General features: G+C 47.1%; 1 protein-coding gene across 1 annotated transcript in view; it reads right to left on the reverse strand.

Moving 5' to 3' along the window:
• Positions 1-27,109, reverse strand: part of npepps (aminopeptidase puromycin sensitive) — a 41,051-nt gene that overhangs the window by 6,747 nt on the left and 7,195 nt on the right. The window contains exons 8-17 of the mRNA XM_079264980.1: positions 27,075-27,108; positions 26,397-26,511; positions 15,270-15,434; positions 14,989-15,093; positions 14,845-14,905; positions 14,663-14,772; positions 12,201-12,264; positions 11,970-12,109; positions 7,799-7,933; positions 3,524-3,743 (exon numbers count right to left, since the gene is read on the reverse strand). Coding sequence (XP_079121106.1) covers positions 3,524-3,743; positions 7,799-7,933; positions 11,970-12,109; positions 12,201-12,264; positions 14,663-14,772; positions 14,845-14,905; positions 14,989-15,093; positions 15,270-15,434; positions 26,397-26,511; positions 27,075-27,108 — 1,149 coding nt within the window. The remainder of the gene's footprint in view (positions 1-3,523; positions 3,744-7,798; positions 7,934-11,969; positions 12,110-12,200; positions 12,265-14,662; positions 14,773-14,844; positions 14,906-14,988; positions 15,094-15,269; positions 15,435-26,396; positions 26,512-27,074; position 27,109) is intronic.

Consider the following 27,109-nt stretch of genomic DNA (forward strand, 5'->3'; position numbering starts at 1 on the left):
AATGCGTGAGATGACCAGAGCCTGAACCAGAAGCTGAGTCGTATGTTCTGTCAGATACTATCTGATTCTCTTGATGTTGTAGAGAGCATATCGACAGGTACAGGCAACCGAGGCAACATGGACCTTAAAGGTCAGCTGGTCATCCACCATAACACCCAGATTCCAGGCAGCAGACGTAGGAACAAGTGTGACAGAGTCGAGCTTCACACTTAATTGCGGATGTAAGGAAGGATTGGCTGGGCAGATGATGAGCTCTGTCTTGGACAGATTGAGCTGAAGGTGGCGATCCTTCATCCATGCAGAGATATCAGCAAGGCAAGCTAATATTCTCATTGAGACGGTTGTGTTATCCGGAGGAAAGGAGAGGAAAAGCTGAGTGTCATCAGCCTAACAGTGATAGGAGAAGCCGTGAGAACTTATGACTGCACCAAGTGAGGAGGTGTATAGTGAGAAGAGAAGAGGGCCAAGCACCGACCCTTGAGGCACCCCTGGACACTTCTCCTCGCCAGGATACCCTGAAGGATCTTCCTGAGAGGTAGGACGAGAACCAGGAGAGGACAGATCCAGAGATGCTGAGCTCAGAGAGTGTGGAGAGGAGAATCTGATGGTTCACTGTGTCAAAAGCAGCAGACAGGTCCAGAAGTATTAGGACTGAGGATTGACCAGTGGATCTGGCAAGCCGGAGGGAATCGGCAACAGACAGGAGAGCAGTTTCAGTGGAATGGCCTTGCCTAAAGCCGGACTGATAGGGAAAAGGTTTTCATCATGGAGGAATTGCGAGATTTGGCTGAAGACTGAACGCTCTAGTAGTTTAGATACGAACGGCACCAGGTAGTTTTCAACCTGGACTGGGTCGAGTGTGGGTTTCTTCAGCAGCAGGGTGACCCGAGCTTGCTTGAAGACAGAAGGAAAGAGCCCAGATTCAAGAGAGGAGTTGATAATATGAGTTACTGCAGTTTTGATCGTAGGAGAAATGCTCTGCAGGATGTCGGTAGGGACCGGATCAAGTGCACAGGTAGTGGGTTTAGAGTTTTGTAGAAGCTTTAGGACTTCACTCTCATTCAGAGTGTGGAAGGAGCAAAATGAAGCACCACTAGCTGGATGTGGTGGACTGAGCTGGTCTGGCTCAGAAAACTGATTACTGAGTTGTGGCATGGGTCCTGTCTGCCCGGACCCGGGTGGCCCCCATGGTGATGGCCTGGGTGGTCTTGGTTGGGGGTAACCCTTTGTGTAAAGGCTCCCTGAGAATATCGCTTCCTTATCTGGTGCATGTCTGGTACAAATGCACCTGGCCATTCATCTTCTTTTAACTGTTATAGGGCTAATAGGGCATGGGTGAGGGTGGTTTTGGGTGGGTGAAAGGGGATGTGTATGTGTGTTAGTGTTTTATCTAGTTTGATGTAAATTGTTTTATAATGTAAAGCACTTTGTATTGTTTTTCAGCACAAAAAGGGCTATACAAATAAAGTTTGATTTGATTTGATGGTAGCAACCTTTTCGGTAAAAAAGGATGCAAACATTTCTGCGGTCAGCATGGCGGGAGGCTGAGGAGGAGGTGGGGAGAGAAGAGAGTTGAATGCCATGAATAGCTGTTGTGCGTTAGGAGCATTGCGGATCTTGTTCTGATAGAAGTCTATCTTGGCAGCCTTTAGGCTGGATGTGAGGACTGAGAGCTGAAGTCGGTACTCTGACAAGTCAGTGAGTTTATTGGATTTGTGCCACTTTCTTTCTGCTGGCCTGAGACCTGCTCTGTGATGTCTTAGGACCTCAGTGAGCCATGGACTGGGTGGGTTCTGTCTGGCTGGTTTAGACAGCAGAGGACAGAGTTTGTCCAGAGAGGAGACCAGAGAGGAGCAGACTGTTTCTGTAGCCTCATTAGGAGACAGTGAGGAGAAGTCTGACTCAGAGGGGAGGGTAGAGTTAACCTCATCAGACAGCTGTGCGGGACTTAGAGATCCCAGGTTTCTGCGGTAGGAAACCGTCCTCGGAACTTCTTGGGTGTCATGAGAGAGAAGGGCTGAGAATTTGACCAGGAAGTGGTCTGAAAGGTGGCTCATAAAGTCATGGGCATGAGTTTTGCCAGTGTGAATATTTAAGTCTCCCATGACAATTAGGGGTGTGCCATCATCAGGTATGTCAGAGAGTAACATGTCCATCTCAGAGATAAAGTCATTCATATTGCCTCCTGGAGGGCGATATATGACCAGAATGTATGTAGGTAGGTGCAGAGACCTTTATTGCATGATATTCAAGTGCCGAGTGGGAAGCCAAAGGACAGAGAGAGGTAAAGTTCCACTCTTTAGGAAGCAGGATGCCCGCTCCACCTCCTCATCCGGTAGAGCGAGGTGCATGAGTAAAATCTGCGTTAGGGGAGAGGGCAGCTGGAGTAGCTGTGTTTTCTGGACGGATCCAGGTCTCAGTCAGGACCAGGACCTGAATGTCTGAGACTGACATGAATGAACTGATGAACTCTGTTTTGTTAACTGCGGACTGACAGTTCCAAAGACCGAAGGTGACAGAGCATGCGGATACAGAGCAGGTTCAGGTCTAGGTTCAGGTTCAGGTCTAGGTTCAGGTTCAGCTGGGTTCAGGTTCAGCTGGGTTCAGGTCTGGGTTCAGGTTCAGCTGGGTTCAGGTCTGGGTTCAGGTCTAGGATCAGGTTCAGCTGGGTTCAGGTCTGGGTTCAGGTTCAGGTTCATGGTTCAGGGTTCAGGGTTCAGGTTCATGGTTCTGGTTCATGGTTCATGGTTCATGGTTCTGGTTCAGGGTTCAGGGTTCAGGGTTCAGGGTTCATGGTTCAGGTTCATGGTTCTGGTTCATGGTTCATGGTTCATGGTTCATGGTTCATGGTTCTGGTTCAGGGTTCAGGGTTCATGGTTCTGGTTCATGGTTCATGGTTCTGGTTCAGGGTTCTGGTTCAGGGTTCAGGGTTCAGGGTTCATGGTTCAGGTTCATGGTTCAGGGTTCAGGGTTCAGGGTTCAGGTTCATGGTTCATGGTTCATGGTTCATGGTTCATGGTTCATGGTTCAGGTTCAGGTTCAGGTTCAGGTTCAGGTTCATGGTTCATGGTTCATGGTTCATGGTTCATGGTTCATGGTTCAGGTTCATGGTTCATGGTTCAGGGTTCAGGGTTCAGGGTTCAGGGTTCATGGTTCAGGGTTCATGGTTCATGGTTCAGGGTTCATGGTTCATGGTTCATGTTCTGGTTCATGGTTCAGGTTCTGGTTCATGGTTCATGGTTCATGGTTCATGGTTCATGGTTCATGGTTCAGGTTCATGGTTCATGGTTCATGGTTCATGGTTCAGGTTCTGGTTCATGGTTCATGGTTCATGGTTCATGGTTCATGGTTCATGGTTCAGGGTTCAGGGTTCAGGGTTCAGATTAGTTGACAGATTTATATAACCAACAAAAGATGCAGCATGTGGATCCACCTGATGGAAACCAGGACTGATTCCCGGACCTTCGTTCACCTGCAGGTCAGAGAGGAATTTAATCCACTCTGATACAACGGTCCTCCTCACCTTCCCCTGGCTTGCTGTCCCAGCCCAACTTCAGGCCGATGGGGGTGAAGAGGTCCCGGATGAACTCCTGGATCTCTTCGTGGAAGTCGGTGTGGGACAGCAGTGAAGACAGCACTCCCAGGTTGCAGCTGAGGTCGCTCCACACCGTGTAGTTGGGCTCATTGACGAAGGCTTCCATCAGCTTCAGCACCTCCACTGTGCTGATCATCCCTGCACGAGACTGAAGACACAGACTGTCAGACCCTGCAGCGCTTTCTTCTCGCACTCTAAACACAAGCCGCCTCACGTCGCCGATGTCCAGATTTAACTTTGTGCACGTTTCATAACCTGGCCCGCAGATTTCAGGAGGAGCAACCACCACACAGCCAAACTAAGGAGAAAATCAGGAACGTTCTACAGCGAGGCGCTCAGCAGCTCTCACAGCAGGAAACCAGCTTAACGTCTTCTTTGGTCATCAGCTGATCAGCGTTCTGTCAAGTAAAAGCCTGATGTTCATGCAGAGGCAGGTCTAAAACTACCGGAGGAATGGCTGCCTAAACCGCCATGTTTTCCCTCGCTTTCCCGCCATCAGTAGGGATCAAACATGAACCATCAAAACTGAAACACTTCAGTTAAATGTGACGAAAACAGAACAAACCCACTGATCTGGAATTAGTGGAACATTTATGACCAGAGGTCACCTGACGGCCTGTCCCTCCCAGTCCATGGAGAACAACAACCAGTCCAACGACTATAAATGTTGTGGAATTTATCCCATCCGTCTTTAAGTATTGCGTAATAGTTCGCAGCAGAGTGTAAAGGTTGGACATTATCTCTAACCTGCGTTTTACGGAGTCATAACAGCAGCTGACAGGATGGAGGAATCCACAGTCAGTGTTACAACATAAGGCGGCTCTGAGACGCTCGTTAAAACATTTTCACAGTGATCTGATGAAGATGAGGACAACTCCGACCCAGAATCCTCCACTAAAAGGATCTCCATCATCACACAGGATCAGACAGACCTGTCGGCACAGAAAACGTTTCAGTTCTCCTTTTTCAGGCAATCATTCAGAACGTAACAAAAGTCCAACACAGGCGAGGAAGAGGAGAGTTTCCTGCAATCAGCTGTGGCTCACCTCTTAGGCTACAGTGACATTCCTCCTTTCCCTCCAAGAAGGAAAAACAGGAGGAAGAGGATACAGCTCATTGATTGGCCAGGACTAAAACCGGCTCATTAACCACAAAAGAGAAGTAAAAACCTCCGGTGATTTCCTGTGCAGTGTGTGCAGCAGGACAGGCTGCCGCATACCCAGCATGTGACCCAAAGACAGGAACACAAAACATGTCCCATTCACACACTGCATAGAAAAGCTGGACAGAGCCCCCATGACATCTCCAGTAGGTTTCTGGAGAACTCACTGGGCGGTTCCATTCATCGCCATCTTGGCTGCATCATGTGTACCGTATCGGCTAAAAACCGGTACGGCACATTCTGGCTACATTCTGCCTTTCTGCAGCGGGATATCAGGTTCCTGTCAGTCACCAATTAAAATCACCTGACATAATAAGCCTAAAATCCTTTTGTAGCAGGCTGTAAACGTGTTTATTCCTGCTGTAAACGTGTTTATTCCTGCTGCAAACGTGTTTATTTCTGCTGCAAGCGTGTTTATTTCTGCTGTAAACGTGTTTATTTCTGCTGTAAGCGTGTTTATTCCTGCTGTAAACGTGTTTATTCCTGCTGTAAACGTGTTTATTCCTGCTGTAAACGTGTTTATTCCTGCTGCAAACGTGTTTATTTCTGCTGTAAGCGTGTTTATTTCTGCTGTAAGCGTGTTTATTTCTGCTGTAAGCGTGTTTATTTCTGCTGTAAGCGTGTTTATTTCTACTGTAAACGTGTTTATTCCTGCTGCAAACGTGTTTATTTCTGCTGTAAGCGTGTTTATTTCTGCTGCAAACGTGTTTATTTCTGCTGTAAGCGTGTTTATTTCTGCTGCAAACGTGTTTATTTCTGCTGTAAGCGTGTTTATTTCTGCTGTAAGCGTGTTTATTTCTACTGTAAACATGTTTATTCCTGCTGCAAACGTGTTTATTTCTGCTGTAAGCGTGTTTATTTCAGCTGCAAACGTGTTTATTTCTGCTGTAAATGTGTTTATTTCTGCTGTAAGCGTGTTTATTTCTGCTGTAAGCGTGTTTATTCCTGCTGTAAGCGTGTTTATTCCTGCTGTAAGCGTGTTTATTCCTGCTGTAAGCGTGTTTATTTCTGCTGCAAACGTGTTTATTTCTGCTGTAAGCGTGTTTATTTCTGCTGTAAGCGTGTTTATTTCTGCTGTAAGCGTGTTTATTTCTGCTGTAAACGTGTTTATTTCTGCTGTAAGCGTGTTTATTTCTACTGTAAGCGTGTTTATTTCTACTGTAAACATGTTTATTTCTACTGTAAACATGTTTATTCCTGCTGTAAACATGTTTATTTCTGCTGTAAACGTGTTTATTTCTGCTGTAAGCGTGTTTATTTCTGCTGTAAGCGTGTTTATTTCTACTGTAAACATGTTTATTCCTGCTGTAAACGTGTTTATTCCTGCTGTAAACGTGTTTATTTCTGCTGCAAGCGTGTTTATTTCTACTGTAAACATGTTTATTTCTACTGTAAACGTGTTTATTCCTGCTGTAAACGTGTTTATTCCTGCTGTAAACGTGTTTATTCCTGCTGCAAACATGTTTATTTCTGCTGTAAACGTGTTTATTTCTGCTGCAAACGTGTTTATTTCTACTGTAAACATGTTTATTCCTGCTGTAAACGTGTTTATTCCTGCTGTAAACGTGTTTATTTCTGCTGTAAACGTGTTTATTTCTGCTGTAAACACGTTTATTTCTGCTGCAAACGTGTTTATTTCTGCTGCAAACGTGTTTATTTCTGCTGCAAACGTGTTTATTCCTGCTGCAAACGTGTTTATTCCTGCTGTAAACGTGTTTATTCCTGCTGCAAACGTGTTTATTTCTGCTGTAAACGTGTTTATTTCTGCTGTAAACGTGTTTATTTCTGCTGTAAACGTGTTTATTTCTGCTGCAAACGTGTTTATTTCTGCTGCAAACGTGTTTATTTCTGCTGTAAGCGTGTTTATTTCTGCTGTAAGCGTGTTTATTTCTACTGTAAACATGTTTATTCCTGCTGTAAACGTGTTTATTCCTGCTGTAAACGTGTTTATTCCTGCTGTAAACGTGTTTATTCCTGCTGTAAACGTGTTTATTCCTGCTGTAAACGTGTTTATTTCTGCTGTAAACGTGTTTATTTTAGCTGTAAGCGTGTTTATTTCTGCTCCAAACGTGTTTATTCCTGCTGTAAACGTGTTTATTCCTGCTGTAAACGTGTTTATTTCTGCTGTAAACGTGTTTATTTCTGCTGTAAACGTGTTTATTTTAGCTGTAAGCGTGTTTATTTCTGCTGTAAACGTGTTTATTTCTGCTGTAAACGTGTTTATTTCTGCTGTAAACGTGTTTATTTTAGCTGTAAGCGTGTTTATTTCTGCTGTAAGCGTGTTTATTTCTGCTCCAAACGTGTTTATTTCTGCTGTAAACCTGTTTATTTCTGCTGTAAACCTGTTTATTCCTGCTGTAAACCTGTTTATTCCTGCTGTAAACCTGTTTATTCCTGCTGTAAACCTGTTTATTCCTGCTGTAAACCTGTTTATTCCTGCTGTAAACCTGTTTATTCCTGCTGTAAACGTGTTTATTCCTGCTGTAAACGTGTTTATTCCTGCTGTAAACGTGTTTATTCCTGCTGTAAACGTGTTTATTTCTGCTGTAAACGTGTTTATTTCTGCTGTAAACGTGTTTATTCCTGCTGCAAACGTGTTTATTTCTGCTGCAAACGTGTTTATTTCTGCTGCAAACGTGTTTATTTCTGCTGCAAACGTGTTTATTTCGGCTGTAAACATGTTTATTTCTGCTACAAACATGTTTATTCTTGCTGTAAACGTGTTTATTTCTGCTGTAAGCGTGTTTACAGCAGAAATAAACAGGATGGAGGATTTAATTACAGAAAAGTTTTGATCCAACCTGCTGGTTTCCTTTATGTCCTTATTGTGATGAATAGTTTTGAACAGGATTATTATTATAAATTGGATTAATGTGGATCATATAATCGACTGGTTTTAATTGGATTATAAGTAACCACAGAGAACTGGACTGCTGATAAAGTTGAACTGAAGCATGAAATGACAGAAAGCCACGGCGTCCTCGTGCACGTTCACCTCTCCGCTGTGTGTGTATTTATGTTTGTGTGTGAGTGAGCCTTACGAGGGAGAAGAGGTCGTTCTGCAGGCCGAGTCGGTCCACCGGCTGCAGGCTGAGGTCTCTGATGCCCGGGAGAAGACTTTCCAGCATGGACGAGCTGTACTGGATGCGATAGAAACCCACGGTGCCCAGGTTGATCTGTAAACAGCAGAGACAACTGGGTCAGCCTGTGAGACCATTTTCATCGGAGAACTTTTACTCAACATGACCTGAGGTGTACGGCAGCGTCTGAACCAGGTGTGTAACAACACCTGGATTTCATCAAAGTCCATCGCTCCACACTGATCTGGATCGACGATCCAGTAATAATCGGTTGGAAGTTCTTCAGGACAATCATGAGAAACTGTTTCCATTTCCTTTGTCCAGAAAGTGTTTAACGATGTCAACGCCAGGCTGAACTAACCTGGTTACTGTTAGACTGAACAGGAGGAAGGTTACACGATATCCTGACTTCATATTAACTAGTAGAATTTAATGTTTGGACTTTAACGCGTTAATCACGATTAATTAATTACAGAATAATAACGCATTTATTTACAGAACCTGTCGGAACAATAGATTCCTGTTAGACAGATTAAAATGATAAACGTAGTTGATCACCACCATAGACTGTATATAAAAAAAAAAAAGATGGGCGGAGTCTCCGTGACGTCACCCGTAGGTTTCTGAAGAGCTGAATTGAAGCTCGGTGGGCGGTTCCTACCATCACCATCTTAGCAGCGTCATGCGCATCGTCTCGCCCGGAAAATACAAATATGGGCAAAGAGGTGGAGCTGAGAGGAGGGCTGTGAGCGTCATGGTGGATGATTGACATCGAGTGATTATTTTACGTCCCACCTCTAGAAGGAATCTCTTGTTTATCTTTTCCATGATGTGAACATTTTAAATCTGGTTTAAATGTCTGCTCTGGAAGAAAATCGGATTCTGATGTTTTAGCTGTTTTTTGTTGATTTGACATGACAGGAAGTGATCGTGGTAAATCAGTTGTTATCCGTCTTGTCAGTCAATGGATCTGGATTAATCATACTGTGATGAAACTGGGACTGATCACAACTACTGACAGCATTATACGCCACATCCACATGCAAGATTAGAAATATTAACAGATTTATTGGGATTCAGGCAGGCATCCTGACGGGAGCCTGTCTGGGTATGTGTGGTGGGGCGTTCAGGGTATCCCGGGCCTGGCGGTGTCCGTCTTGTTACTGGTCTCTGGGACACGTCTGAGACAGGGACACGTCAATCATTTAATTATTTGTTTTTTCATTTATTTATTTCATTAATTAACCTACTGCTATTATAAGGTATACAGGGTGTTTGTAAACAAACTATTCAGCAGTGCAACCAGCAAAGTGGTCCGTTTTCACATAATTTTTAAGATTCTGTTTGACTTTATTTCCAGGCTTCCCTCTGTAACAACTATTCACCACACTGCTGTACTTTATTACCTTCTTCAGTATTCTATAGACAAACAAATAAATAAAGGAAGTTTTGATATTCAGCTCATAGAGGTGGGAAAATCAAATCGAAAAATCCAGATTTTCTTTACAATATTAAAATTAATTTTTTTTTGGGTTCAAAATTGATTTTTTTTTTTAAATAAATAAAAATAATCCATAATAAAATTTTTGTCATTTCTATTGATCTGTTTACATGTCTTCTTGGGCATTACAGCAGCAAAATGATCATCTGGCTACTGGGCTGTTTTTTCCTCATTGAAATGAAGAAAAAAAATGACGAAAAAAAGTTTTATACGTTTTGTTTTTTGTTTTTAATCTACAAAAATCAGCAATATCGGAGAATTGTTAGAATCGCAATTCAAATCGAATTGGCAGCAAAAAAAAATTGGAATCGAATCCGGATAAACGCGTATCGTCACAGCCCTATCAGCCAACATTCATAGACTCAGTAAAGCCTGACAACTAGTTGAATTTTTATTTATTTTTGATTGGATGAATAATACTGTAAAATGATCATTTAAATGTCTCATTGTTTGGATGAATTCAGTTTATTCAGCAGGAATATGCAGACATGTAAACTCACATGGAGTCTTACTACAGATGTGAAAAACTGAAAAGAAACAGTGTAATCACAGTGAAAAGATTGTGCGTAATAATGTTTAACCATAAATCTTTCTCTGAAAACTGGAAATCAACACTTTAGAAACTCTGATTTAATGCTGAAATGGAGCAAAACAAATTCAAAGAAAACGATGCATTAACTAGATGTGGAAAGAAAAGGGTTTCCACTCCGCTGTTCACATCCTGATGAGCTGTGAGTTACAACGCTAAACAGCTGCAATCATGTGCAGCCATGACAGGATGAAACACGGCCCGCCGCATTGAAGCGAGTTTATGCTCTAAAAACAACCAGACGAGGAGATTACATAATGATGAAACTGTGTAAGATGTCTCCATGTGAACTGTCAGCTATGACCACACTGTCCCCCCTCTAGCTGACAACCAGGAACCGTCATCTGCGACCTTTGCTTGAACCGTGATGTTTTACGTTCTGATGCAAACGGGACGGACAGGCATTTTCTGACTCATTAATCCACAGCTGTCGCTGCCGTCGCATCATTCTGGCGGCAGGAAAGCATGATCTCCACGCCGCCTCGGTGGAGAAATATTCCTCTGCTGCTTTAGATTTAACTGTAAGCTTCACCTGAGCATGACCAGTTACAGCTACACAGATTGCCAGCACATTCTGTTTCAGAACTAAATGTAAGTTTTCCTACCTTAGAGATATTTTTCAGACAACGCCACAAGAATTCAGAATTATATGTAAAAATGTATTTTTTTCTTAACCAACATAAAACAACACTGCTTTCGTTTCCGATCTCACAACTTCTTCTGGCCTGCTGGCACACTGACCTTCACTATGCACATTCCCACTGGGTTCCCGGCTGAAGCGTCGTGTCAGCGGCGTATCGTTCACACGCCAGCAAGTGAATATTAACACATCGGCCATTTTAAACATCGTTGATTCAGCAAAAAAACCCGAGAGGACATCCCCAGAGAGGAAAGAGAGAAAGGAAGAGCGCAAGACACGAGTCAACGTCAGACTGACTTTTACTGGCTGGAGAGATCTCCGAGAAGAGACAAGATTAAGATGGATGCTGGAGGGAAGCCAAAGTCAGGAAATGTGCCAAATTTCAAGCTTTAAGACGTAACAAGGACGAGGGGTCGGGGCAGTTCTTTATGGGGTGTGATTCACTTGTGTTGGGTCAATAAACATTACATTGCATTTCATTTATGACAGACTGAAACAATGCTACGATAGCATGTGTGTCAGGATAGCTCGCTAGACTCGGTCTGATTGGGAATTCGGTCCGGTTGGGGACCCGATCCAGCTGTAGGGGGGTGTATCCATGCAGACTAAGATCGTGTTCACGCTGCACTTTGGTCAAACCAGTCAAACCATTAGAATAATATCTCCCCATTCCCACCAGAGGTGGCGCTGCACTAGTATTTAGCAGAAGAGAGGACCAGACCGGCGCGAAGAAGAAAACTCTGTTTCCTCCACCTGCCAGTTAAACATGGAGACCAAACTATGGCTGTTTTGGGTTTTTATTGTGTCTTATGCAAGTATCTTGCAGAAATCCACTGCAACAATGGACGCAGTATGAACACCAGACGAGGCAGAGGACCCTTAACGCCATCGCTATGGATTTACCCACAATGCAATGCTACGCCACATGCAGGAAGGGACTTGGTTTGTAGTCCGCTTCCTGTATTTGGTCCGCTTGGAACGGACCGAGACCTGCGTTTGTAGGCGGACCGAGTCGCTTCTTTGGTCTGAATCAGAATTGGTTTGCCGCGTTCACATTTCCCCAAACGAAGCGACTTTCTGAGGAAAAGATGATGAGGAAAAGATGATGTGAATGTGATGTGAATGTGATCTACTGAATTTAGGGAATGTGAAATATTTCCAGGTAAAAATTTTTCCAAAGTCGCAGCAATCTAAAAACAGCTTTATTTACACAGTATGCCAGACATTAGTCAGGCGTTCTGAAGCCGATCTGAGACCTAACCCTGGAACACGTTCCAGTAGCTGGAACCAGTGTTCCAGTTCCACACCACCGACTGGGAACTACAACCCAAACAGACACAGTACTGAAACATTTCAGGCAAACTGAAGCATTTGCTGCTGCTGAGCAGTTACAGGGTCTTACCTTGATCCACTGGTCCGAGCCAACGCCACTCAGAGTGATAGTGGTCTCCGGTCTGTCCAGCAGAACCTTGAGCTTGGTGCATTTGGGGTCCTCGCTAGTACAAATGCTAATGGGGACCATCCAACTTGGACAATCCTCACCTGTACCAACGACAAATGAGGTGATCCTTCTAAATATGCTCCCTTTTATACAAACAGTTGAGCCTGACCAGCGTCTGCTTTAAACACTCACCATTATGTGGTCCACTGGCACAGAACTTCTTCTGGGAAATCTTAAGGATACGGTCATCACCTTGCTGTAAATGGGGCCAGAGTCAGGAGGGGTGTGATTATCAACAGAGTAGAAACGAACAATCAGCTAGCAGACACATCTTCTGCCTGTCATTTCATCACTTAAAGGAAGGATATCCTGGAAAAGCGAACAAACTACATGTAGAAAATATACAATTCAAAAGTCCAAACGCCTTTCTTCAGACTTCTGCGCCACCTAATCACAGACAAGCCCAAAACTAGTTCCCGAGAGATCCCCGTATCTGGTGTAATATGCCAATGCAGCTAGCCTAGCTCTGGCTCCAGTGTAATCGTCTTTACAATCCAAGCCTCTAAGAGTGCACGATTCATGCACAAAGACGGGCACTGGCAGAGGAGTTAAGGGGGAGGGACAAATGGCGGTTGAGTTTGATAGACATATCACCATCCAATCGCTTAGTGGGTCAATTAAAATGATCGGAGAATGTTTTTCCAGTCCTGTCCGTTCCACAGGGGACTAACTAGTCTTATTTTTGTGTTAAAGCATTTAATGAAGCTGCAATCAGTGTGTGAAGGGGATTTTAAACAATATGGTAATAAAACATTTCCGCTACCTTTATGATGATACCTAAAAATAAATATAGATGATTTTTTTAGTGTGTACATGGTGGTTATTGCTCCTGTTTATAGTTCAGAGGATCTGCTGTCTTTTACCCCTCTGAACTGATTTTTTTTTTTTACCCCTCTGAACTGTTTATTTACCCCTCTGAACTGTTTATTTACCCCTCTGAACTGATTTTTTTTTTTTACCCCTCTGAACTGTTTATTTACCCCTCTGAACTGTTTATTTACCCCTCTGAACTGATTTTTTTTTTTTACCCCTCTGAACTGTTTATTTACCCCTCTGAACTGTTTATTTACCCCTTTGAACTGTTTTTTTTTTACCCCTCTGAACTGTTTATTTACCCCTCTGAACTGTTTATTTACCCCTCTGAACTGTTTTTTTTTACCCCTCTGAACTGTTTATTTACCCCTCTGAACTGTTTTTTTTTTACCCCTCTGAACTGTTTATTTACCCCTCTGAACTGTTTTTTTTTTACCCCTCTGAACTGTTTATTTACCCCTCTGAACTGTTTATTTACCCCTCTGAACTGTTTATTTACCCCTCTGAACTGTTTATTTACCCCTCTGAACTGTCATGTTTTCCAGAGGAAACATGTCTAATCGTGTTGCTGATGTATTTCAGCAGTTCATTAAGGAAGCATCTTTCTCTTAAAGACTATTTTGGCTCCTGAGGTCTTACAGACACGGCTGCTGGACAGAACCTGGTCAGACATGGAAGGGTTGACCTGCAGCAAAGGGCTCCAGGTCGGTCTGCACATCAGTCTGCAGTAGTTTTGAGGACGTGGCCTGATTTTTCCGACAGGTCTTCTTCAGGACAGACTCCAGCTGCAGCTCAAACACTCGGGGTGAGTTTGATGAGGCTGCTCTGGTTTTCTGACAACGCTCCTCCTCGTTTGTAACGCTTCAATACCGACAGAAGCAGCTTTTTAAGAGACGTTTAGGGAAGCACTACTGTGGTGTTTCTGCTGGTCTGTTGCAGACTTCCTGCTGATTCAGGTGACAACACACAGGCAGGAGGCTGCAGCCATACTTGCTTCCATCCTTTCCTCAAAAAAGATGCTTTTGTAAGGAAGTGCTTCTCTTAAAGAGCTGTGAAATTCCTGTTTACGTTTTCCTGACATGTCAACAGGACATCAGGGCCAAACCTTTCCTTTCAGGTCATTTATGGACAAAAACATTCCCTCGCAAAAACCACAACACATTTGCTCAAATCACTTTCGCTTTCATTTCACATATGTAGTTATTCAAATGACTTTAACCCTTTTAACATGATTACATGGCATCTTGTACTCTGTTTTAGTACATATCAATTCTGTTATTTATTTCATAAATATCACCATAAATTTAAAAAAAAAGTCAATAACTAAATAAAAAGTTGGATGAAAATACAAACAAATAATTTTGGGGGATAAGAAATGAAAAAACAGTGGAAAATTACTGGAAATATAATTTTATGTCACACTGTAGAGGTTTCTCAGTGGAAAACCTATTTTTAATATGTTTTGTTCAACTTATTGTCACATCTCTGTTTTCATCGACCGTTATTTATACACACACGCTGAATAATCCTTAATTTGGTAGTTTTGAGTGGGACTGTAAAATCTGAGCAAAACAAGTAGAAAGGTGTTCTGGAGTATTTTTATCGCAGTTTTTGGGAGAGGAGTTTAATCTCCACGGATGAAGAGAGCAGAATGAATCAAGTTTTTCTGGCTTATTTGACTCAGACGCTGAAAAACTTCAGATTAGCAGGAAAAGCAGATCACACGCACATCGTTTACAATGAAAAACGCCTCCAGACAGCTGGTCTCACATGAAGCTCACCTGTTCCTGGTCGACCACTATTATCGGGAAGCCCATCTGCTTGGTCCAGGAACTCATCACTGCAGCGATGGGCTTCCCACTGGCCTCCTCCAGACAGTCCCACAGGTCCTCTGTGGAAACAGCCAGAGGAGTAAGGACACAGGAAGTCCATCCAAGTGCTTCATCAGGGAAAATGATTTTACCTGTTGATGCATTTTTATGTTGGAACTTTAAGAGATAGGCATTCATTCCTTTCCTAAAATCCTGCAAAAACACAGAATGAGATCTGTGTTATGGCCTGAAGTTAATAAAAATAAGGATGTAAGGTTGCAGACTGGACAGCAAACCTCGTCTCCAATGTAGTTGTGCAACATGCGGATCACTGATGCTCCTTTGCTGTAAGAAATGGTGTCAAAGATTTCATCCACCTCTGATGGATGGCCCACATTCACCTGGAGGACATCACATCCGGTCAAAATAAGTCAGCGGGAAGGAAAAACCTCTGGTGTCATCATAACACACCGTAAACGCAGATACCCAGCATGATGTTCATTTACAACAATCATCTAATAAATGATCAGCGTGAGGATGTGTGTTTTACAAGGCAAGGCCCTGCTGCAGAGCTCACCTCTATGGGGTGGCTGCTGTCCAGTGCATCCAAGTCTAGAGCGCGGGTGTAGTCCGCTGATACGAACTGGGTCCAGATGTCGTACTCTGGGAAGCAGTGGTCCACACATAGATACTCAATCCAGGATGCAAACCCCTCATTAAGCCACAGGTGGGTCCACCATTCCTGCGTGCAAAAACACACATGCAATGAGATGACGCACCACCCATCAGGTACTTTACAGAGTACGATCAGCCTCCTACTCTGGCTGGATGGAAACAAAACGTTGTGGCAGCACGAATGTTAGCAGCATAAAGCTACTCATTAAAATCTCCAGTCTTCTTTTTCTTGGATTTACAGCAGAGAAAATAAATCTGCTGAAATCTTCAGCAGACGTCTGTAACAACACAAGCAACCTACACATGCAAAGACACCAAAACAAGGCCGTCCACAAACCAAATTGTGTGGAATGACGTGGAATGACAAGCGGGGAGGTCCAAAGCGTTACGGAAAGCCAAGATGGCAGCTGGAATCCTCAGTCAGTGTTTAGGAAGGAGTCCAGCTCCTTAATATCAGCTGGTTCGGTCCCAGCTGATGGCCTACATCACAGCGTCTCATTACCAAAGAGCCACACAACAAAGGCCTCATGATGGCGAAAAGCTAAGCCTTCCCGTCTTGCAACCTGAATGTTGCAAAACAAACTGGCTTGGTGGTGACAGAAGGATTTCTAAATTCTGACTGTCCCAGCGAGCTCAACTGGAAGTGGGAGAAACATTATTTCACCAGAAACCCTCACAAGACGTCTGACCGAGGGGAAATAATTAACAGAAGAGCCTCAAGAGCCAAAGAGCAGCGGAGGAGAGTCGCAAAGACAAACAGAGACTCCAAGACCCAGACGCTGCTGCGGTGCAGACCAGTAGATACTGGTCTGGGCTGTCACCAGTAGATACTGGTCTGGGCTGTCACCAGTAGATACTGGTCTAGGCTGTCACCAGTAGATACTGGTCTAGGCTGTCACCAGTAGATACTGGTCTGGGCTGTCACCAGTAGATACTGGTCTGGGCTGTCACCAGTAGATACTGGTCTGGGCTGTCACCAGTAGATACTGGTCTGGGCTGTCACCAGTAGATACTGGTCTGGGCTGTCACCAGTAGATACTGGTCTGGGCTGTCACCAGTAGATACTGGTCTGGGCTGTCACCAGTAGATACTGGTCTAGGCTGTCACCAGTAGATACTGGTCTGGGCTGTCACCAGTAGATACTGGTCTGGGCTGTCACCAGTAGATACTGGTCTGGGCTGTCACCAGTAGATACTGGTCTGGGCTGTCACCAGTAGATACTGGTCTGGGCTGTCACCAGTAGATACTGGTCTGGGCTGTCACCAGTAGATACTGGTCTGGGCTGTCACCAGTAGATACTGGTCTGGGCTGTCACCAGTAGATACTGGTCTGGGCTGTCACCAGTAGATACTGGTCTGGGCTGTCACCAGTAGATACTGGTCTGGGCTGTCACCAGTAGATACTGGTCTGGGCTGTCACCAGTAGATACTGGTCTAGGCTGTCACCAGTAGATACTGGTCTGGGCTGTCACCAGTAGATACTGGTCTGGGCTGTCACCAGTAGATACTGGTCTAGGCTGTCACCAGTAGATACTGGTCTGGGCTGTCACCAGTAGATACTGGTCTAGGCTGTCACCAGTAGATACTGGTCTAGGCTGTCACCAGTAGATACTGGTCTGGGCTGTCACCAGTAGATACTGGTCTGGGCTGTCACCAGTAGATACTGGTCTGGGCTGTCACCAGTAGATACTGGTCTGGGCTGTCACCAGTAGATACTGGTCTGGGCTGTCACCAGTAGATACTGGTCTGGGCTGTCACCAGTAGATACTGGTCTGGGCTGTCACCAGTAGATACTGGTCTGGGCTGTCACCAGTAGATACTGGTCTGGGCTGTCACCGGTAGATACTGGTCTGGGCTGTCACCGGTAGATACTGGTCTGGGCTGTCACCGGTAGATACTGGTCTGGGCTGTCACCGGTAGATACTGGTCTAGGCTGTCACCAGTAGATACTGGTCTGGGCTGTCACCAGTAGATACTGGTCTGGGCTGTCACCAGTAGATACTGGTCTAGGCTGTCACCAGTAGATACTGGTCTGGGCTGTCACCAGTAGATACTGGTCTAGGCTGTCACCAGTAGATACTGGTCTGGGCTGTCACCAGTAGATACTGGTCTGGGCTGTCACCAGTAGATACTGGTCTAGGCTGTCACCAGTAGATACTGGTCTGGGCTGTCACCAGTAGATACTGGTCTAGGCTGTCACCAGTAGATACTGGTCTGGGCTGTCACCAGTAGATACTGGTCTAGGCTGTCACCAGTAGATACTGGTCTAGGCTGTCACCAGTAGATACTGGTCTGGGCTGTCACCAGTAGATACTGGTCTGGGCTGTCACCAGTAGATACTGGTCTGGGCTGTCACCAGTAGATACTGGTCTGGGCTGTCACCAGTAGATACTGGTCTGGGCTGTCACCAGTAGATACTGGTCTGGGCTGTCACCAGTAGATACTGGTCTGGGCTGTCACCAGTAGATACTGGTCTGGGCTGTCACCAGTAGATACTGGTCTGGGCTGTCACCAGTAGATACTGGTCTGGGCTGTCACCAGTAGATACTGGTCTAGGCTGTCACCAGTAGATACTGGTCTAGGCTGTCACCAGTAGATACTGGTCTGGGCTGTCACCAGTAGATACTGGTCTGGGCTGTCACCAGTAGATACTGGTCTGGGCTGTCACCAGTAGATACTGGTCTAGGCTGTCACCAGTAGATACTGGTCTGGGCTGTCACCAGTAGATACTGGTCTGGGCTGTCACCAGTAGATACTGGTCTGGGCTGTCACCAGTAGATACTGGTCTGGGCTGTCACCAGTAGATACTGGTCTGGGCTGTCACCAGTAGATACTGGTCTGGGCTGTCACCAGTAGATACTGGTCTGGGCTGTCACCGGTAGATACTGGTCTGGGCTGTCACCGGTAGATACTGGTCTGGGCTGTCACCGGTAGATACTGGTCTGGGCTGTCACCGGTAGATACTGGTCTGGGCTGTCACCGGTAGATACTGGTCTAGGCTGTCACCAGTAGATACTGGTCTGGGCTGTCACCAGTAGATACTGGTCTGGGCTGTCACCAGTAGATACTGGTCTGGGCTGTCACCAGTAGATACTGGTCTGGGCTGTCACCAGTAGATACTGGTCTGGGCTGTCACCAGTAGATACTGGTCTGGGCTGTCACCAGTAGATACTGGTCTGGGCTGTCACCAGTAGATACTGGTCTGGGCTGTCACCAGTAGATACTGGTCTGGGCTGTCACCAGTAGATACTGGTCTAGGCTGTCACCAGTAGATACTGGTCTAGGCTGTCACCAGTAGATACTGGTCTGGGCTGTCACCAGTAGATACTGGTCTAGGCTGTCACCAGTAGATACTGGTCTAGGCTGTCACCAGTAGATACTGGTCTCGGCTGTCACCAGTAGATACTGGTCTCGGCTGTCACCAGTAGATACTGGTCTGGGCTGTCACCAGTAGATACTGGTCTGGGCTGTCACCAGTAGATACTGGTCTAGGCTGTCACCAGTAGATACTGGTCTGGGCTGTCACCAGTAGATACTGGTCTGGGCTGTCACCAGTAGATACTGGTCTGGGCTGTCACCAGTAGATACTGGTCTGGGCTGTCACCAGTAGATACTGGTCTGGGCTGTCACCAGTAGATACTGGTCTGGGCTGTCACCAGTAGATACTGGTCTGGGCTGTCACCAGTAGATACTGGTCTGGGCTGTCACCAGTAGATACTGGTCTGGGCTGTCACCAGTAGATACTGGTCTGGGCTGTCACCAGTAGATACTGGTCTGGGCTGTCACCAGTAGATACTGGTCTGGGCTGTCACCAGTAGATACTGGTCTGGGCTGTCACCAGTAGATACTGGTCTGGGCTGTCACCAGTAGATACTGGTCTGGGCTGTCACCAGTAGATACTGGTCTGGGCTGTCACCAGTAGATACTGGTCTGGGCTGTCACCAGTAGATACTGGTCTGGGCTGTCACCAGTAGATACTGGTCTAGGCTGTCACCAGTAGATACTGGTCTGGGCTGTCACCAGTAGATACTGGTCTGGGCTGTCACCAGTAGATACTGGTCTGGGCTGTCACCAGTAGATACTGGTCTGGGCTGTCACCAGTAGATACTGGTCTGGGCTGTCACCAGTAGATACTGGTCTGGGCTGTCACCAGTAGATACTGGTCTGGGCTGTCACCAGTAGATACTGGTCTGGGCTGTCACCAGTAGATACTGGTCTGGGCTGTCACCAGTAGATACTGGTCTGGGCTGTCACCAGTAGATACTGGTCTGGGCTGTCACCAGTAGATACTGGTCTGGGCTGTCACCAGTAGATACTGGTCTAGGCTGTCACCAGTAGATACTGGTCTGGGCTGTCACCAGTAGATACTGGTCTAGGCTGTCACCAGTAGATACTGGTCTGGGCTGTCACCAGTAGATACTGGTCTCGGCTGTCACCAGTAGATACTGGTCTGGGCTGTCACCAGTAGATACTGGTCTGGGCTGTCACCAGTAGATACTGGTCTGGGCTGTCACCAGTAGATACTGGTCTGGGCTGTCACCAGTAGATACTGGTCTGGGCTGTCACCAGTAGATACTGGTCTAGGCTGTCACCAGTAGATACTGGTCTGGGCTGTCACCAGTAGATACTGGTCTGGGCTGTCACCAGTAGATACTGGTCTGGGCTGTCACCAGTAGATACTGGTCTGGGCTGTCACCAGTAGATACTGGTCTGGGCTGTCACCAGTAGATACTGGTCTGGGCTGTCACCAGTAGATACTGGTCTGGGCTGTCACCAGTAGATACTGGTCTGGGCTGTCACCAGTAGATACTGGTCTGGGCTGTCACCAGTAGATACTGGTCTAGGCTGTCACCAGTAGATACTGGTCTGGGCTGTCACCAGTAGATACTGGTCTGGGCTGTCACCAGTAGATACTGGTCTGGGCTGTCACCAGTAGATACTGGTCTAGGCTGTCACCAGTAGATACTGGTCTGGGCTGTCACCAGTAGATACTGGTCTGGGCTGTCACCAGTAGATACTGGTCTGGGCTGTCACCAGTAGATACTGGTCTGGGCTGTCACCAGTAGATACTGGTCTGGGCTGTCACCAGTAGATACTGGTCTGGGCTGTCACCAGTAGATACTGGTCTGGGCTGTCACCAGTAGATACTGGTCTGGGCTGTCACCAGTAGATACTGGTCTGGGCTGTCACCAGTAGATACTGGTCTGGGCTGTCACCAGTAGATACTGGTCTGGGCTGTCACCAGTAGATACTGGTCTGGGCTGTCACCAGTAGATACTGGTCTAGGCTGTCACCAGTAGATACTGGTCTGGGCTGTGACCAGTAGATACTGGTCTGGGCTGTCACCAGTAGATACTGGTCTGGGCTGTCACCAGTAGATACTGGTCTAGGCTGTCACCAGTAGATACTGGTCTGGGCTGTCACCAGTAGATACTGGTCTAGGCTGTCACCAGTAGATACTGGTCTAGGCTGTCACCAGTAGATACTGGTCTGGGCTGTCACCAGTAGATACTGGTCTGGGCTGTCACCAGTAGATACTGGTCTAGGCTGTCACCAGTAGATACTGGTCTGGGCTGTCACCAGTAGATACTGGTCTAGGCTGTCACCAGTAGATACTGGTCTGGGCTGTCACCAGTAGATACTGGTCTGGGCTGTGACCAGTAGATACTGGTCTGGGCTGTGACCAGTAGATACTGGTCTGGGCTGTCACCAGTAGATACTGGTCTGGGCTGTCACCAGTAGATACTGGTCTAGGCTGTCACCAGTAGATACTGGTCTGGGCTGTCACCAGTAGATACTGGTCTAGGCTGTCACCAGTAGATACTGGTCTGGGCTGTCACCAGTAGATACTGGTCTGGGCTGTCACCAGTAGATACTGGTCTAGGCTGTCACCAGTAGATACTGGTCTGGGCTGTCACCAGTAGATACTGGTCTGGGCTGTCACCAGTAGATACTGGTCTGGGCTGTCACCAGTAGATACTGGTCTAGGCTGTCACCAGTAGATACTGGTCTAGGCTGTCACCAGTAGATACTGGTCTAGGTGTAGATACTGGTCTAGGCTGTCACCAGTAGATACTGGTCTGGGCTGTCACCAGTAGATACTGGTCTAGGCTGTCACCAGTAGATACTGGTCTGGGCTGTCACCAGTAGATACTGGTCTGGGCTGTGACCAGTAGATACTGGTCTGGGCTGTGACCAGTAGATACTGGTCTGGGCTGTCACCAGTAGATACTGGTCTGGGCTGTCACCAGTAGATACTGGTCTAGGCTGTCACCAGTAGATACTGGTCTGGGCTGTCACCAGTAGATACTGGTCTAGGCTGTCACCAGTAGATACTGGTCTGGGCTGTCACCAGTAGATACTGGTCTGGGCTGTCACCAGTAGATACTGGTCTAGGCTGTCACCAGTAGATACTGGTCTGGGCTGTCACCAGTAGATACTGGTCTGGGCTGTCACCAGTAGATACTGGTCTGGGCTGTCACCAGTAGATACTGGTCTAGGCTGTCACCAGTAGATACTGGTCTAGGCTGTCACCAGTAGATACTGGTCTAGGTGTAGATACTGGTCTAGGCTGTCACCAGTAGATACTGGTCTAGGCTGTCACCAGTAGATACTGGTCTAGGCTGTCACCAGTAGATACTGGTCTAGGTGTAGATACTGGTCTAGGCTGTCACCAGTAGATACTGGTCTGGGCTGTCACCAGTAGATACTGGTCTGGGCTGTCACCAGTAGATACTGGTCTAGGCTGTCACCAGTAGATACTGGTCTAGGCTGTCACCAGTAGATACTGGTCTAGGTGTAGATACTGGTCTAGGCTGTCACCAGTAGATACTGGTCTGGGCTGTCACCAGTAGATACTGGTCTGGGCTGTCACCAGTAGATACTGGTCTGGGCTGTCACCAGTAGATACTGGTCTGGGCTGTCACCAGTAGATACTGGTCTAGGCTGTCACCAGTAGATACTGGTCTAGGCTGTCACCAGTAGATACTGGTCTGGGCTGTCACCAGTAGATACTGGTCTAGGCTGTCACCAGTAGATACTGGTCTAGGCTGTCACCAGTAGATACTGGTCTAGGCTGTCACCAGTAGATACTGGTCTAGGCTGTCACCAGTAGATACTGGTCTGGGCTGTCACCAGTAGATACTGGTCTGGGCTGTCACCAGTAGATACTGGTCTGGGCTGTCACCAGTAGATACTGGTCTAGGCTGTCACCAGTAGATACTGGTCTGGGCAGTCACCAGTAGATACTGGTCTGGGCAGTCACCAGTAGATACTGGTCTGGGCTGTCACCAGTAGATACTGGTCTAGGCTGTCACCAGTAGATACTGGTCTGGGCTGTCACCAGTAGATACTGGTCTAGGCTGTCACCAGTAGATACTGGTCTAGGCTGTCACCAGTAGATACTGGTCTAGGCTGTCACCAGTAGATACTGGTCTAGGCTGTCACCAGTAGATACTGGTCTAGGCTGTCACCAGTAGATACTGGTCTGGGCTGTCACCAGTAGATACTGGTCTGGGCTGTCACCAGTAGATACTGGTCTAGGCTGTCACCAGTAGATACTGGTCTAGGCTGTCACCAGTAGATACTGGTCTGGGCTGTCACCAGTAGATACTGGTCTGGGCTGTCACCAGTAGATACTGGTCTGGGCTGTCACCAGTAGATACTGGTCTGGGCTGTCACCAGTAGATACTGGTCTGGGCTGTCACCAGTAGATACTGGTCTGGGCTGTCACCAGTAGATACTGGTCTGGGCTGTCACCAGTAGATACTGGTCTGGGCTGTCACCAGTAGATACTGGTCTAGGCTGTCACCAGTAGATACTGGTCTAGGCTGTCACCAGTAGATACTGGTCTGGGCTGTCACCAGTAGATACTGGTCTAGGCTGTCACCAGTAGATACTGGTCTGGGCTGTCACCAGTAGATACTGGTCTGGGCTGTCACCAGTAGATACTGGTCTGGGCTGTCACCAGTAGATACTGGTCTAGGCTGTCACCAGTAGATACTGGTCTGGGCTGTCACCAGTAGATACTGGTCTAGGCTGTCACCAGTAGATACTGGTCTAGGCTGTCACCAGTAGATACTGGTCTAGGCTGTCACCAGTAGATACTGGTCTAGGCTGTCACCAGTAGATACTGGTCTGGGCTGTCACCAGTAGATACTGGTCTGGGCTGTCACCAGTAGATACTGGTCTGGGCTGTCACCAGTAGATACTGGTCTGGGCTGTCACCAGTAGATACTGGTCTGGGCTGTCACCAGTAGATACTGGTCTGGGCTGTCACCAGTAGATACTGGTCTGGGCTGTCACCAGTAGATACTGGTCTGGGCTGTCACCAGTAGATACTGGTCTAGGCTGTCACCAGTAGATACTGGTCTAGGCTGTCACCAGTAGATACTGGTCTGGGCTGTCACCAGTAGATACTGGTCTGGGCTGTCACCAGTAGATACTGGTCTAGGCTGTCACCAGTAGATACTGGTCTAGGCTGTCACCAGTAGATACTGGTCTAGGCTGTCACCAGTAGATACTGGTCTGGGCTGTCACCAGTAGATACTGGTCTAGGCTGTCACCAGTAGATACTGGTCTGGGCTGTCACCAGTAGATACTGGTCTGGGCTGTCACCAGTAGATACTGGTCTAGGCTGTCACCAGTAGATACTGGTCTGGGCTGTCACCAGTAGATACTGGTGGTCTGGGCTGTCACCAGTAGATACTGGTGGTCTGGGCTGTCACCAGTAGATACTGGTGGTCTGGGCTGTCACCAGTAGATACTGGTGGTCTGGGCTGTCACCAGTAGATACTGGTGGTCTGGGCTGTCACCAGTAGATACTGGTGGTCTGGGCTGTCACCAGTAGATACTGGTGGTCTGGGCTGTCACCAGTAGATACTGGTGGTCTGGGCTGTCACCAGTAGATACTGGTCTGGGCTGTCACCAGTAGATACTGGTCTAGGCTGTCACCAGTAGATACTGGTCTAGGCTGTCACCAGTAGATACTGGTCTGGGCTGTCACCAGTAGATACTGGTCTGGGCTGTCACCAGTAGATACTGGTCTGGGCTGTCACCAGTAGATACTGGTCTAGGCTGTCACCAGTAGATACTGGTCTAGGCTGTCACCAGTAGATACTGGTCTGGGCTGTCACCAGTAGATACTGGTCTAGGCTGTCACCAGTAGATACTGGTCTAGGCTGTCACCAGTAGATACTGGTCTAGGCTGTCACCAGTAGATACTGGTCTAGGCTGTCACCAGTAGATACTGGTCTGGGCTGTCACCAGTAGATACTGGTCTGGGCTGTCACCAGTAGATACTGGTCTGGGCTGTCACCAGTAGATACTGGTCTGGGCTGTCACCAGTAGATACTGGTCTGGGCTGTCACCAGTAGATACTGGTCTAGGCTGTCACCAGTAGATACTGGTCTGGGCTGTCACCAGTAGATACTGGTCTGGGCTGTCACCAGTAGATACTGGTCTAGGCTGTCACCAGTAGATACTGGTCTGGGCTGTCACCAGTAGATACTGGTCTAGGCTGTCACCAGTAGATACTGGTCTAGGCTGTCACCAGTAGATACTGGTCTAGGCTGTCACCAGTAGATACTGGTCTAGGCTGTCACCAGTAGATACTGGTCTAGGCTGTCACCAGTAGATACTGGTCTAGGCTGTCACCAGTAGATACTGGTCTGGGCTGTCACCAGTAGATACTGGTCTGGGCTGTCACCAGTAGATACTGGTCTAGGCTGTCACCAGTAGATACTGGTCTGGGCTGTCACCAGTAGATACTGGTCTGGGCTGTCACCAGTAGATACTGGTCTGGGCTGTCACCAGTAGATACTGGTCTAGGCTGTCACCAGTAGATACTGGTCTAGGCTGTCACCAGTAGATACTGGTCTAGGCTGTCACCAGTAGATACTGGTCTAGGCTGTCACCAGTAGATACTGGTCTAGGCTGTCACCAGTTGATACTGGTCTGGGCTGTCACCAGTAGATACTGGTCTGGGCTGTCACCAGTAGATACTGGTCTAGGCTGTCACCAGTAGATACTGGTCTGGGCTGTCACCAGTAGATACTGGTCTGGGCTGTCACCAGTAGATACTGGTCTGGGCTGTCACCAGTAGATACTGGTCTAGGCTGTCACCAGTAGATACTGGTCTAGGCTGTCACCAGTAGATACTGGTCTAGGCTGTCACCAGTAGATACTGGTCTAGGCTGTCACCAGTAGATACTGGTCTAGGCTGTCACCAGTAGATACTGGTCTAGGCTGTCACCAGTAGATACTGGTCTAGGCTGTCACCAGTAGATACTGGTCTGGGCTGTCACCAGTAGATACTGGTCTAGGCTGTCACCAGTAGATACTGGTCTGGGCTGTCACCAGTAGCTGCTGGTGGTCTGGGCTGTCACCAGTAGATACTGGTGGTCTGGGCTGTCACCAGTAGATACTGGTGGTCTGGGCTGTCACCAGTAGATACTGGTGGTCTGGGCTGTCACCAGTAGCTGCTGGTGGTCTGGGCTGTCACCAGTAGCTGCTGGTGGTCTGGGCTGTCACCAGTAGCTGCTGGTGGTCTGGGCTGTCACCAGTAGCTGCTGGTGGTCTGGGCTGTCACCAGTAGCTGCTGGTGGTCTGGGCTGTCACCAGTAGCTGCTGGTGGTCTGGGCTGTCACCAGTAGCTGCTGGTGGTCTGGGCTGTCACCAGTAGCTGCTGGTGGTCTGGGCTGTCACCAGTAGCTGCTGGTGGTCTGTGCCAAAGTCATCTTTGCAAACACAGACGTCACCTTCCATTATTAGTCCCAGGTTACACCTGGAATGTAAAACAGCTCTTATTTGTGGTCCATTCAGGAGCCATCGGGGTCTTCTGGGACAGGCTGTGGTCAGAGCCACACTGGGCAGTGTTTCCTGCACACTCAGAGCCCAGCTACATACACATCCTTCAGGAGACACCTGGGCACCTTACGCCATCTGCAGCTACATTTATTCCGTTCTTTGTTCTTTCCTCGTTCCACAGCTGCTGCTTCTGTGTGTAACTGGTCAGTGTAATGGTGGATTACCATGGTAACCAAGTTTCCAAACCACTGGTGGGCCAGTTCGTGTCCGACCACCAGCGCCACCCACTGCCTGGATGAAGAGCAGGAGTTCTTTGGGTCGATTAGCAGCGCAGTCTCCCTGGAAAACACAGCATTGGAGTTAAGGCCTCATCTGAAACCAGCATGTTGCCTTCCTTCGCCCTCCACCATCAGCTGCTGGTGCTGCAGGTGGAGGCGCATTCACACGTTCAGGTAACTGCTGTAACGACCCGTTTCTCAGAGACGTTAAGCTGCACCAAACAAAAACGAGCGTAAAATGAGCATTTTATGCCAAACATATGCTGTAAAGTCATCTTTGCATCTGTTTCTCATTGTTTTACTCACGTTTTATTCTTATGTTCTTATTTTCATCTCTTTCTACATTTTAATCCTTTTAAATCTCTCCTCCTTCCTGCCACAGACTGCAGATGGAAACTAGTCAGACAGCTGTAATCGGGTGCAGTGCATCTCGACTTAAGATTAATGCTTTTACTGGGCGTGCTGCATGACAGATAAATCACTTGTCTCGTCTCAGAAGAAATTCATAATTGAAATAAATAAAAAATTACGATGATATAAAACTAGATTAAGAACTAAAACATCTCATAATAAAACCTGAGTGGAGTTAAGAAGATGGTGGTTATCAGGAGGTTACAGCTTTACCTGTAGGTAACAAGGCCCCAGTTTTCCATGGCACC

The sequence above is a fragment of the Telmatherina bonti genome (assembly GCF_933228915.1).
Source record: "Telmatherina bonti genome assembly, chromosome: 3".
NCBI classification, from domain to species: Eukaryota; Metazoa; Chordata; class Actinopteri; order Atheriniformes; family Telmatherinidae; genus Telmatherina; species Telmatherina bonti.